The sequence below is a fragment of the Gekko japonicus genome, unplaced genomic scaffold (genome assembly GCF_001447785.1).
Source record: "Gekko japonicus isolate JY-2015 unplaced genomic scaffold, Gekko_japonicus_V1.1 scaffold1701, whole genome shotgun sequence".
Classification (NCBI taxonomy): domain Eukaryota; kingdom Metazoa; phylum Chordata; class Lepidosauria; order Squamata; family Gekkonidae; genus Gekko; species Gekko japonicus.
This window is the reverse complement of record NW_015167586.1, coordinates 261,086-275,584: the sequence shown is the minus strand read 5'-3', so window position 1 is coordinate 275,584 and position 14,499 is coordinate 261,086. Positions and strand designations below refer to the sequence as shown.

Below are 14,499 nucleotides of genomic sequence, written 5' to 3'. Positions count from 1 at the left end.
GAGAGAGAGAGAGAGAGAGAGAGAGAGAGAGAGACCAACTGCCTGTTTTCTCATGCCCTCCGGGCAAAAAGCCTCCCCCCCACTTCCCCGCAACACACACATGCAGGCACACCCACCCCCGGTGTTTCTCAAAGCCCCAGAGAGCTAAAGCCAGGAAAAATGTCCTTTAAAAAATAAAGAGAGAGAGAGAGTGAGAAACAAACACACAAACCCATTTTCTCAAGTCCTCCATGCAAAATGAGAGAATCCTCAGCTACAGTTTAAAAAAATCCTTCTTAAAAACAAAGTCAGCCTGTGGAAAAGTAGAGCCGTGGTGCTCCCTGTGAGAGTTCTAGCAGAATAGCTTCCAGAGAGAGAGTCCAGCCAGCACTTGCTGGTGGGTAGGCTGCAAAGGAGGCAGCCAATTAGATAGGAGCATGAAGCAAAGGCGGAAGGCGGGAGTTTTTGCAATCTCATGGCTTCTGTTGACCCCCCCCCCCACCTAAGCATGCACTTTGGTATTCCACCTGTGCATAAACACCACAGCCAGAGTGTTTGGGGCATCATTGTGTCAAGGGCTGGGCTGTTTTCCCACTCACTTCCTCTCTTACCAGCCTCCCCCCACCCCTCCCAGAGCCTGGCTGTGTCACTGACAACAGTGTGCTTGCTAACTGGTGATATGAGTTGTGTATCCAACAGGGGAATGTGCCCCAATGCGAAATTACTTTTTTGAGGCATCTGGCTGTGTGCGAAGGTCCCCACCCTCCTACAAAGTAGCACATAACCCCCCCCCCTTTCCTTTCTTTGCACGTTCTGGCGCTAAGTTAAGAGTCAACAGCGCCTTCTGGATGTGATTCAACGCACATCCAGTGTAAAGTAGAATTAAATCATTTTTTATTAAGCTCCTCCACATGCATTCAGAAGATTTCTTTACTTACAATCGAGGCTGAATAACTGGTGAAGTTCACATCTTTGTAATCTAATTCAGTTCACTGGCTCATGGTGAAAAAGATTGCGCGTTCCCACCTCCTTTGCCGTTTAAAGAGTAGACAAAGAAACGGGAAGAAAGCTGTAAACTCATATCCTTGCGCCTCTGGGTGCAGGAAATGACTGTTAATCAGCCAGTCACAGTGATACTTTGGGATGTCTAACTAAAGACTTCAATTCCCAGGGGCAACTTAAAGATATGTGGCAGTTCTACTTAACTACAGTTAAACGCTGGCTGGGGCAGCACACTCCCCGCCCTGGAATCCTACGGGTTCCACTACCCACATGCATTGCTAACAAGCCTTACAACTTTAACTATGCATAATTGGCATGCTACACTGCTAACTATGTTCTATACAGAAATAAGACATGCAAAACTTGAGTCTTCAATCTTCGAGTTCTTCCTTGGTGCAGAGCAGAACCACATCTGTGATTGGCCTGGTAAAAGTCTTGGTCGGCCAGGGGCGGTCCTGTGGGCTATACCGTGCGACGATACTGACGTCAATCTTGCGGACCAGTTCATCTTTGCCAGGCAAGGCCCGATCTACAAGTCCTATGGGCCACGAGTTGCGGGGTGCATCTTTTTCCCTCAGCAACACGACATCTCCTTCCTGCAGGTTAGGCTTGTTTTCTTCCCATTTGCGTTGACTCTGTAAAGTTGGAAGATATTCTTGCTTCCAGCGCTTCCAGAAGGTGTTCGCTAGGAGTTGAACTTGCCTCCACTGTTGTTTGAACATGTCTTTGGCCGCGAAGGTCCCTTGAGGTGCTGGCCATTTGCCTGTCTTTAGTGTCAGCAAAGTTGCTGGTGTCAGGATGGTTGGGTTCTCAGGATCTGAGGACACTGGAACTAGAGGTCTTGTGTTGATGATGGCAGAGACTTCCGCTAGGAGAGTAGACAACATCTCGTGCATGAGGGAAGGTGTTTCTGCCAGCATGGAAGCACCAGGTCCAGATCTCCCGGACTACAGTCTGACTGGCCATCCAACAACAGATAGAGCTGGGTATCGTTGGCATATTGATGACAACCCAGCCCATGTCTCCGGGCAATCTGGGCGAGGGGGCGCATATAGATGTTAAACAGCACTGGGGAGAGCACTGCACCTTGAGGCACTCCGCACACTAGCGGGTGCCTTCCGAACAGCTGCTCCCCAACTGCCACCCTTTGTCCCTGATCCTGAAGAAACGAGGAGAGCCACTGTAAGGCAAACCCCTGAATCCCGATATCGGTGAGGCGGTGGACCACTAGTTGATGGTCGACGGTGTTGAATGCCACTGACAGGTCTAACAACATCAACATCGCCATACTGCCTCGATCCAGATGCTTTCAGAGATCATCTGTGAGGGCAACCAGGACTGTCTCTGTCCCATGGCCTGGTCAGAAACCGGACTGGAAGGGGTCTAATATGGAGGTGTCATCCAAAAAGCCCTGCAACCGAGTCACCACCGCCTTCTCGATTAGTTTACCCAAGTAGGGTAAATTGGATAGTTGGCTAATTCAGCCGGATCGAGCAATGCCTTTTTTAACAGGGGGCTTTTTTAACAGGGGGCTATGTTCCTTCAGGGCACTAGGGAACAGGCCCTCCATAAGGGATGTGTTGATAATCCCCCTTAGTGCCCCTTATAACCCATCGCGGCCAGCCTTAATCAGCCACGAAGGGCACAGGTCCAGACTGCAGGTGGTTGGGTGAACTGATGAGAACAATTTGTCAACCTCCTCTAGACTGAGCGGATCAAAATAATCCAGAACTTGACCAGAAGACGTGCATGGAGCCTCAAGTTCCGTTACTGTCTTAACTGTGGCACGGAGGTCGTGGTGGAGCGACAAGATTTTATCTGCGAATCTATTAGTTCCATAGATCAGTTTCAGTGGTGCAAGGTCGTATGATAATTAGGTATTTGACAAGGTCCCCCCCCCCCCCTGTTAAGGCTGGTTTTAAAGCTTTATTCTTTTGGGGTGGTATCGTTTGTATTTTTCATATATGTGTGTGCTCGTGTGTGTGTGTGCACCTGTAAGTCATGGCGACCTCTGGTGGCTGACCACTACTGGGGCACATACCAAACTAAGAGAATCACGGAATTCGTTGAATATTTTCATATGTATTGCACTGTTCACTTAAAATTATAAAAACTATAAAATACTTTTGTAATTATCATTCATTTGTTTGTCACCGTTTATTCTCATTTGGTATCTATGACCCCTACTGGGGGCCTGGAGGATATTCAGAGAGGTGGCTGAATGAAGCCTGCCCCTGCCTCCAGTATTCCAAGGAGGAATCCCATCCAAGTACTTGCCAGAGCCGACCCTGCTTAGCTTCCAAGATCTGACAAGATGGGGCCTGCCTGGGCTATCCATGCAGTTTTGTTAAAGCACAAGGAAGGGCAATGAAATAATAAATGGATTCAGAATTCTAGTGTTTGTTAGAAATAAGGAAATAATCTCTTTACTCCATGCAACAGCACGCCTGACAATTGCTTCGTGTTGGAAATCCCCATCGCCACCAACGTTAACCGCTTGGCATGAAAAAGTGTGGGAACAATTTGTGATGGCAAAAATCTCAGATAAAGTACATAGAGCACAAACATCTCAGTCTACCAATTCCAAATTTGAATCAACCTGGTTTCCAATATTCTCGTATCTCAGCACACATGATATACTTCCTGCAAACCCACATTATCATAAATGGTTATTGTTGTGAAACACTAGTGGGAAAAGATAATATTCGTAATCCTTACTCCTCTACCTCTACAGACTAATGACCTTGGGTATTATAGAAGATCTCTTTGTTGAAATGTTAAGCTAACTCTGACTTAGCTTTCATATGTTATTGAATTGTACTTCTATGTTTATGTATCTCTGTTGATGGCAACAGTATGGCATAAATTATTTTGAAAAAATAATTAAAGATTTTAAAAAAAGAATTCTAGCGTTTAAAAGGAGGAAACACTCTGTCATTTCAGACAGAACCCGTTTGAGAACTGGTTCCCTTCCGGAATCTATTTGCCATTTCATACACAAATGCTTCAGTCCCGTTTAGGAACCGGGACTGAAGCGTTTTACCTGTCATCCACTTCCAAGTGGTCTCCAGTGCTCTCTCCCGGTTCCAATACACTTTTCCCCCGCCTTTTTTCGCCCACGCGGGCGACCTCCAGCTGGTTTTTTTTTTTACGTTCAATTTATAGCGTTATAGCGCTATAACGCTATAACGGTATAACGGAATAGCATTATATCAATCAAATTGGAATGCATGGAGTGTCTTGTTATACTGCTATAGCGCTGTAGAGCTATAAATCAAACGTGTGTTTTTTTTAAAAAAATTGATCACCCGCACGGGAGGAAAACGGCGGGAAAACAAAGCAGTGCAAGTCTGGAATGCCAAACCCTGTTTTCACTGGGAAGCTTTTCAGTTTTAATATGGGGAAAAATCTGGTGAACTTATACAAACTGTGTGGTGGGAACTCATTCAGGTGGAGTTGTGTCGTGGCCATTGCTGGTCCTGGGCAGGTTGCGCAAAGAGTGTGAAAGGGGCTACTGGGCTAAGGTTGGCAGCCTTCAGGTGGGGCCTGGAGATCTGCCAGAATTAGGGTTGCCAGACAGGGGTGGACTAGGAGGCCAAAAAAGCTGTGGAAAGGACATTAACATTTTAAAATTCTGCAGATATGCAAAACCGATGCACCGTATCACATTTGGTGTGTGTTTTTAGCCTTGTATTGGACTGCCAATTGGTTCCTCTGTCCAATCCAGGGAACCTGGTTTTATTTTTAAAACTCTTCATGCCCTACAGCCCAGATGCTTGAAGGACCACCTCTCCTCATATGAGCCCGTGCAGCAATATCCCAACTCCTGCAAGAGCATGATAATTGCTAGCCACTTATTGGCTTTTTTGGTGGGTGCTCCAGTTTTCTGGGACAGCCTTCCAGAAGAAACTGAAACGTCTACATCTCTGTTGCTGTTTCTAAGCAGCTGCACATTGGAATTCTCTAGAAAGGCCTTTGGCTCCTCAAAGCAATTGCCCTGTTGATGTCTTAGATATTAAGGGGTTTTTCCCCTGGTGGTTTTCATTTTGTTGTTTTTAGGAATTATGTTTTTGTGCCATTTGTATTTGTTACATGGCTTATGTCCCACTTATCCGGGAGAAAGTGATTATCAATATTTTTGAACACATTAGAGACATGCACAACCCATAAAAGCCATCTAATTTACCCAATTAAGTTCCTGGGTGGGGGGGAATGCAAGAGAATGCAATTTTACTACATAGCACATGTCTAACAAAAGCAGTTCTGCTAAAACACATTAGAAGGAAGAACAGCACCTCAACATTCAAATTCAAATTTATTATGGCCAATTGACCAGCTGTACAAAAATAAAATAGTACAAATCACAAGCCCCATCTACTTTAAAACTGTAATCATATCCCCAAATTCTAAATCTCAGATGAGAACTTTCCTCAGTCTGTGCTTTTTGTTAAAAACTTCGGCTTATTTATTACTAAAAAACCCAATATTTTGCTACTACCAAAGTTACTGATTTCTTGGTGTCTTCCAACAGATATTCCAGCAGCACAGTATCTGCAAATTTCAGATAATTATCCAAGGGTTTACATTGAGAAAGTAAAGGAAATATTAACTGATGTCTTTCTTTGAAATAAAGTTTACAGTGTAAAACAATGTGAGTGATTGTTTCAGCTTCTTCATCTCAGCATAGGCAACATCTTTGATGGATAGGCCAGCGGAGATACCTTCCTTACAGCATGTTGGAAGGGATGGCATCAAAATGCACTCTAGAAAAGGCCTATCTGTATTTTTCATATGTGATATTAGAGAGATATGGTGCTGCTGCAAACCCAGGCCAAGATTTTAGGTTACTATACATCATGGGTAAAAGCGCTCCATCAGTTTGAGCCTTAATATTGATCAAGCACTGATGAACCAAAGATTTCGCTTTACTTATACCCATTTCCAAAAGATTTACTGGGCATAACCCAATGGTACATAACTTATCCATTATTCTGATGGACCAGTCCAGATATGGAGTAGAAACTAAAAGCACGGGGGTCAGTCCTGTAGGCTTCAGGTAGATTCTCAACCGATAATAGACCGAATTTATCCAAATTTTCAGTTCCACTCTTGGTACGCCAGCCTCCTGTCTTAAGACCACATTAGCTGTACATTTTGGTTCATTAAACAGGGCTCTGAGAAATTTAGATTGTACTCTCTCTAGTGTCTTAGAATTATTATTATTTAAAATTATTTGCATCCCATAGGTAAGCTGGGTCAGCACTTTGGCAGAAGGAAATTATAACGTTTATAGTATATAACAGTAGAAAAACACTAACTTTACAAATTCAAATAAAGCGCATCAGCAAATTTTCAAGCTTCAGTTGAGCAGTCATAAAATGATCACACTAGGAGGGCAATTATATATACACATCCAAGTTACAAAATAGAAACTTCAGCGGTAATTTACAAGATAAAGCTGCAAGCCGCTCACAAGTTCTGCAGATAAATATTTTACATCCAAGAAACGTTTTACATCCCTCTCCATGGATGTCTACTGATCTTGCATTGCATATGTAAGTTCTTCTGCAGGAGAAAGGGAAAGACAGAGTCAGGGAAGAAATGTAGCTGGGTGGCCTTATCAATCTCTTGACCAAACATGTGGTCTTGCCCTAATCAAAATTCACCTGGTCTCACACAGACTTTCCAGAAAATTTCATTCTTCATCTTCTCCACCAAGGTAAGCTCCAGCTCCGCTTCTCTACACTGCGCACACACTTCAAAATACTGTTGCTCAGCCTCTGCATCCACATAGTTAAACTTCAGCTCCTGCAACAAAGAGTGTGTCCCTGAGTATGGATGTTGCTTTACCCACATAGCACAATGAAGAACTGATAGCATCTCCTCAAACTGCTCTGTCACATTGGGCATTACAATATCAGCATGTAAATTCAAAGAGTTCAGAAGACATTAATTAAATTGGTCATTTCTTACTCAGTCTTACTGATCCGCTTAATTCTCTTGCTCACTACTTTTAGTCTGAATTTAAGAAAGTCTGCTTAATATGCAGATGAATTGCCTCTGAGAAATAAAGTAAAAGAAACAAGGATATTACCAGCTTCAAGCTTGCTAGTGGTGTTCTATAGATTACTGGACATCATACAGTAATAGTTCCAGTTGAAAAAAAGTTATATTCTCCCAAGTTAAAAAAAAATCTGAACGATTCACAATCCTTAGGCCATATCTTTTAAAGAGTAAAATCATCTTAACCCCCAGCTGCTTGGATATGATCTCTAGAGAATTTCAGATTTGCAACCATCAGGCCCTTCCTAATCCAATCATTTTACTTTTAAAAAGTACCTCCTAACTGTGTCCTGTCCTGCATTAAAATCTCCAGCTAAAATCAGAGAGTCTAATGGAAATTTTGTGTACTTGTCAAGAATACTGTTTCATCTGTACATTTTAGGTCTTGTACCTATTTTGTATCTGCATATTTGTAAATAAATTAATTTAAACTTTAAAAAGAACACCGTTTCATCTTATTTCAGCCTTTATTGATATCAGAGATGGAGATAACAAGAGGAAAATAAATATTAATTGCATTTCGTGTTTGCCATAGCCAGGGGATCATAATATGGTAAGGAAAACACACATGCTACCAATGCTGGAGAAATCAATCAGGTCATGCCTGCTTTTATCCTCCGATTACCATTAGAAGGCACTGCCATTATATTCATGGCTATGCAGAGACCCATCTTCAAGTTATGCCTCACATATATTTGAAGATACATATGGAAGAAAGGTTTCCTATTCTGGCATTACTGTCTCAACTTCGGGAAAAGGCCAGGCATTCTTTAAAGGATTTGTAATACAGATTACCAGAAGTATACTATGGCATGTAGATCTCTCTCACCTTTAACTTAAGATAAAAGCTTTCTAGAACTTAAGAAGTGTGCAAACTATGTAAACATTTTAACTGAACCAAAATGTAGCTTTGCTATTGTAAACTATGGCCCCATTCACACGAGGCGATTTGGCCCGGGAACGGGACAGTTTGGAGGCGGATCAAAGCAGCGCGATCACACCACAACATCTGGGAAGCGTTCTGCTTCCGCCTCCAAACTGGCCCAAACCCGGGAAGAACCGCCTCAAACTGAACCACCTACCTCGGTGGTTCAAACGGATGAGGCGCCTCTTCCCGGGCGTCTGATCGCCGGCGCTCCCTTGCGCCGGCTCAACCCCGGGCCGGAGCCGAACTGCGCATGCTCCGACATGCGCAGATCGGCCGGCTCCCGGTTAGAGCCGTCTTTTCTCTCCGGCGTTTGATCGCGCCGGGGAGAAAAGGCGGCTCGGCCGGGGGATCCGTATCAACGTTGGCGCGGCTTTTAAAAGCCGCGCCTTCGAGCGCATTTTCCCCTGCCGTGTGGCCGGGGCCTATGTATTGTAATGCTTTGCTATCAGCAGTCCTTGGTGGGCATTATAAGAAAATTCCTTCAATTCTTTTTGATCCTGTGGTGCAGAATAAGAGAGACTATAGCCCATATGTTGTTCTTCTCTAACTGCTATAGAAGATAGATTCAGGTGGGGTAGCCGTGTTGGTCTGAAGTAGCAGAACAAAGTTTGAGTCGAGTGGCAGCTTTAAGACCAACAAAGTTTTATTCAAGGTCTAAGCTTTCATGTGCAAGCACAGTTCCTCAGATACAATGGAATAAAATCTCCTCATGCCCTACTTACAGGAAAAGAGAGGGTAGGTGGCTGTTAGCCAAATTGCCTTATTTCCTTAATAAGATGGGGAAATACGAATATTAAATGGCAATGGCTTTAATTAAGGGAACCATAACCTGTGTATACTGGAGTCCAACTTATCTAGATCCCCAGAAATAGACACAGAGGCTAGGACTCAAATATGATTCCTTTACTGAATAATTCTCTCATACATGCAATATAAATAAAACAATCACACATTGAAGTGATACAGAACTAAAAAGCTAGATAGAAAGGTACAGCGACAGTTGCATTAGCAGGAAGGTATTGTTGAGGGGGGTGATACTTTACCTGACCAACGCAGTTTGCACAAATAATTACAAACAGTTAAAATTATATACAACAAACAGAAACTATCAAGAATATCCAGTTTCAAATGCTTACATATACTTAAAAATTAAAAATTGAAACTAATCTGTATAGATCCAGCATTTAAAATTTTTTCACTGTGTTGCTCTAAATAGTTCAATATAGGGTACCATTAAAGGCCATTTTCATACATTAGGCAATCCAATGCTAGAACTTAGATGAGAGATTTGGTAATATACGTACCAAGTGAGTGATCTACCAGTTTTTTCTTCCAGGGTTTGTTTGTCTAACACTCTATTCTGTTTTGTTAGATCCATAAATCTAGTGATTTTAAGTGATTCCCAAAAATTAGCATCTGCATTTTGTTGGTCTGCAGGAAACCATACCTGATCTATTAATGATAAAAACCGTGGAAACTCTGGAGTAAATTGCACTCTGTACTTATCCCAAACATTTAAAGCTGCTACAATGAATTGATTTCTATAAGCATTTGCAGAACGATCTACTCTTCTCTGCTATATAATACTCTTTATATCTATTGGATAGGTATATAAGTTAAATATATTAGTCCAGTCAGGCTTGTCTTCACTTGTCAACAGCTGTACAATGAGAGAGAGCTGTATGGACTTATAGTATTTAAATAGATCCGGAAATGGCATCCCTCCCTTGTTTGATGGTCTAGTAAGGGTCTTAGAACATATGTGATGCTCTTTTTTTTGCCCCCAAAAACCTTAACAATGTGTCTTGCCACAACTTCAGATATTTATTTGAAACTGTAATAAGAATTGCACTGAACAAAAAAATAAATTTAGAGAGGAAAAAAGATTTAACTATATTATATCTTTCAGTCCAAGTAAATTGTGATTTCTCCCAGCCTCTCAGGGCTCTTTTTGTAGCAGGAACTCCTTTGCATATCAGGCAACACACCCCTAATATAGCCAATCCTCCAAGTGCTTACAGAGCTCTTCTTACAGGGGCTATTGTAAGCTCTTGGAGGATTGGCTACATTAGGGGTGTGTCGCCTAATATGCAAAGGAGTTCCTGCTACAAAAAGAGCCCTGCAGGATTGGGATTTATTTATTTATTTATTTACTTTAAAATTCTAAACATATTGTACTACATGCAAAGCCTAATGTGTGTTTTCTACAAGATCTCTTCCTGGCATAAAGCCTACTTGATCTTGTGAAATATAATTAGTAATGAATGTGTTTATGCGATTTGCCAGGGTTGCTGTAAATAATTTGAAATCCACATTCAACAAGGATATTGGGTGGTAAGGCGAAGGCGTAGTAGGGTCTTTACCAGGTTTGGGTAGAACTATCATTGTTGCTGATGACAGAGAGATCCTTCAGCAGAGGAAAAAAAAACGTACGTATGTCTCACTTCATTTTTTACACTACAATCTTCTCCATCAGAATTCCTACAACAAAGCTCTGTGCTGGTGGTCTGGTAGTGATCTGAACTGGCCCTCACGAGCCAGCTACCCAAGTTGCGGGGGCCGCGCCAACGTTGATCCGGCTCGGCGGGATCCCACGGATCCCCCGGCCGAGCCGCCTTTTCTCCCCGGCGCGATCAAACGCCGGAGAGAAAAGACGGCTCTAACCGGGAGCCGGCCGATCTGCGCATGTCGGAGCATGCGCAGTTCGGCTCCGGCCCGGGGTTGAGCCGGCGCAAGGGAGCGCCGGCGATCAGACGCCCGGGAAGAGGCGCCTCATCCGTTTGAACCACCGAGGTAGGTGGTTCAGTTTGAGGCGGTTCTTCCCGGGTTTGGGCCAGTTTGGAGGCGGAAGCAGAACGCTTCCCAGATGTTGTGGTGTGATCGCGCTGCTTTGATCCGCCTCCAAACTGTCCCGTTCCCGGGCCAAATCGCCTCGTGTGAACGGGGCCAGAGATTCTCTAATAGTATTTACTTATGTACTACACCAAGGACAAACCTAAAGCATTACTTAGGTGTACCTCTGGCCAGAAGTTAAATGATCTGATATAGGAAAACTAACTGGACTACTAAGAAGAAGAAAAAGAGATTGGATTTATACCCCGCCCTTCACTTGGGAGTCTCAGAGCGGCTTACAAACTCCTCTCCCTTCCCCTCCCCACAACAGACACCCTGTGAGGTGGGTGGGGCTGAGAGAACTCTGACACAAACTGCTCTTTTTCAAGGACAGCTGTGCCAGAGCTTGTGACTGACCCAAGGGCTTCTTAAGTACACACCTATGTCTAAATCAGGCCTGACCTGAGTCATCCAGAACAAAATAGCATAAGCTGTTTGTTTTAAGACTGTACTGTATTATTGAAAAAGGTCAGTTGACCAAACAATAAGGGACTGTTATTAATTTAACCCATAGATTTCCATACAAGCTGGACACTTTTCACTCAAGGTAAACAAACCTTGACTGTATAAATCCAAGTTTAGCTCCTCACTTTCTCATGCAGCCTAGGTTCCTTCAGGCAATACCTTTTGTCATCTCAGTGCCTCACCTTGGGACTGGCTTTGACTTCCTCTGACCTCCTCACAAGAAAGCAAGATCCAATAGTCAGAGGCTTGGTAGTCTGAGTGGGTACCTGAACTCTTCTTGAAAGGCAGGTTAGTTCACGCACGTGGATAGCCTGCAAAGAACAAGCAAAGGCACTTTTGAGACACATGAGAGGAGTCAGAAAATGGTCAGATGCCTGGATCCCCCCCTTCAACCCGCATGGTGGAGGCACAGCCATTCTCCTTGCAGCCATGCCACATCTTGAGAGCTACTACGGCATGCAAGAGACAATCAAACATTTCTGACAGTAGACAAGTGAAACTGGGAACTGTTAGAAGTACTTTGGACAGCAAATTCACTAGGAAATGAATGCCAATATGTGACAGAACATCTGGTAAAATGTTCATCTGCAGGGGTCATTTCATAGAAAAAGAGGCGCAGGAGCTCATTAGCATAATGTATTAGCATAACTTATTTGCATATGCCATACCCCCTGACATCACCGGAAGGGTGTCGGAAGGCAACAGGCTCCACTGGACTGTTTTGGATTGCTAGGTATTGGGGGGGACGGACGTGCAGATCTGTCCTCACAGAGGAGGGAGAGCTTGTGCCTGAATAAAACTTAAAGGTGCCACTGGACTGTTTTGGATTGCTAGCTATGGGGGTGGGGGGAACGCGCAGATCTGCCCTTACAGAGGAGGAAGAGCTTGTACCTGCTGGTAAGATCTACTAGTATTCCAGCTAATTGATTCCAAGTTACCTTTATCAGGGAGCAATCGTTGGGGAGGAGATATAGATGGAATTTTAGGGGTGAGACTCCATGCACCTGGTAGAGCAGTGCTGCAGCATGGACCTTTGTTTTCCTTTTAAAGAATGTATTTTTGAAAACTACACCGCAGGGAGACAACCTGAGGTGTTTCAACACAATGTGAAATGGCTCCACACCGTCTGGCTTCTCGAGAGTCACCCTCCCTTCTGCAAAATGTGCAATTTGTACTCTGGGGCTGTCTTCCTGTTTCCCTGTCAAAGGAGAACAAAGGAAGCATGGTTAAAGTGCAAGCTTAGCACAATGGGCTGGGAAGCTATTTAAAGTTCACCTGCTCCTGAAGACACCAGATAGAACATAAATGCAGTAAAGAACAATTATTTCATTGTGTCAAGTGAAGAAACTGATATAATCTCTCTAGTTCTTTGTGAAGCTTGTTTGCTTATTCTATTTCAAACTAATGAAATGTGCATGCCACCCATCCACCTAGGTGACACCTGAGACCTATGTGGAGGACATGGCAGACCAGGAAAAACTCCCCAGAAAAATTGAATTGGCACAACATGAGACACAGTCAGAGGTTTTACTTATGGGTCTTTAAAAACTGGCACTTGTCTGTCTGGGTGTGTACCTAATTCTCATTGCTTAGCTTCTCTTTTTCTAAATAAAAAAAAACTGACCCCAGAAAAGGCTGCCCTAGAAAACCTCCTTGGAGTAATTCTAAGGATGAAGTCAAGTCAAGTTTATTCGATATGTAACCAGCACAAATCAGTTGCAGCCATAGTTTAACTGTGTCAGCACTACAATTGTAAGGATAGTTTTCACCCCACATTATCATTTGACAGTAATTCAGAAATTACTCTGAAGTTCTCACAAAACACTCTTAACTGAATTTGCTGTGGGCAGCTCTGATTTTGATTTTAGTAGGGATGCGTTTGTTTGTTTGTTTTAAATTGCCTCCATCATTTTCCTGATCTAAATTCCAGTGAAGGATCAACAGCAGTTAATAGAAACAGCTTGTCACAGATGGATCTATTTATTTTTACCAAAAAATGGTGTACATGGCTGAGGGCAGCTGTAACTTGTTTCCCTGTGCTCAGCTGAATGATTTCTGTAGCCTGGGAAGGGGGGAAATGCATCAAACGTCAAAGAGCATTGAAATAAGGTGGAGAGGACTACATTTTACTTCTCCTCAACTGAGCACTACATTTTGGTTAAAAAGGCATCTCCATGCACACTTTACATGTAAATATCAGGTACCCCAACAGCTACTTAGTTTTCAATACAATTGTAGATATTAAAGCTACAAGCAGCCCTTCTCTTGTCACAGAGGGAAAGAATGAGCCTTCTCTATTACCAATCTCCTTTTGCCTCTAAACATGCAAATACGTTGACTCTTTGGGGGAAAGACTTGGCCTGCCTGCCCCACTCCTCAGGGCAGACAGGTGACTACCAAAGCTTCTGTGTCTGCCTCCTAACATCTGCCCTGCTTGTCTTTCTGCAAGTAAAAGAAAAGCTTTGCCTTTGGCTTAGCAGATGCATCCCACCCCCAGGTAACAAAATATGCAAGACAAATAGATTTAAGAAATCCACTCAGACTTCAGGTGCAATGACTGATGTCGGGGCTTTTTTTTAAAGAAAAAGCCCAGCAGGAACTCAGCATAATAGGCCACACCCAAACAGCAGAAACTCATTAGCATATTAGGCCAAACCCCTGACCACAGAGCTCATTAGCATATTAGGCCACACACCCCATGTTACCAGTAAGTAACCATTTACCATAAATGCATTCTCCAAACCCACCCCCTGCTACTTTGGCTTTGAGAATGTCTCGGGCTCCACTGGACTGTTTTGGATCACTAGCTATTGGGGGGGGGGGAAGGACATGAAGATCTGTCCTCGCAGAGGAGGGAGACTTTGTACCTGAATAAAACTTGGTCTTAAAGGTGCCGCTGGACTGTTTTGGGATTGCTAGCTATGGGGGAGGGGGGATGCAGAGATGTGTGCAGAAAGAAATAAAGAGAGAGAGAGACAGAGAGAGAGAAGGAAAGAGACAAGGAATGGAGGGAAAGAAGGAGGGAAAGAAAGAGAGAAGGAAAAAAGGAGGGAAAGGGAAAGAAAGAAAAAGAAAGAATGGAGGGAAAGAAAGAGTAGGAGAGAAGGAAAGAAGGAAAGAGGGAGAGAAACAGGGAAAGAAAGAAAGAGGGAAGGAAAGAGGGAGGGAAG

At 43.4% G+C, this 14,499-nt stretch overlaps 1 protein-coding gene across 1 annotated transcript in view; it reads right to left on the bottom strand.

Annotated features, from left to right (window-relative positions):
• Nucleotides 1-6,495: 6,495 nt before the first annotated feature.
• The window catches only part of LOC107112728 (NACHT, LRR and PYD domains-containing protein 12-like), a 51,691-nt gene continuing 43,687 nt past the window's right edge, over nt 6,496-14,499 (bottom strand). The window contains exons 12-15 of the mRNA XM_015413917.1: nt 12,268-12,527; nt 11,512-11,640; nt 6,648-6,789; nt 6,496-6,546 (exon numbers count right to left, since the gene is read on the bottom strand). Coding sequence (XP_015269403.1) covers nt 6,515-6,546; nt 6,648-6,789; nt 11,512-11,640; nt 12,268-12,527 — 563 coding nt within the window. The 3' untranslated portion in view covers nt 6,496-6,514. The remainder of the gene's footprint in view (nt 6,547-6,647; nt 6,790-11,511; nt 11,641-12,267; nt 12,528-14,499) is intronic.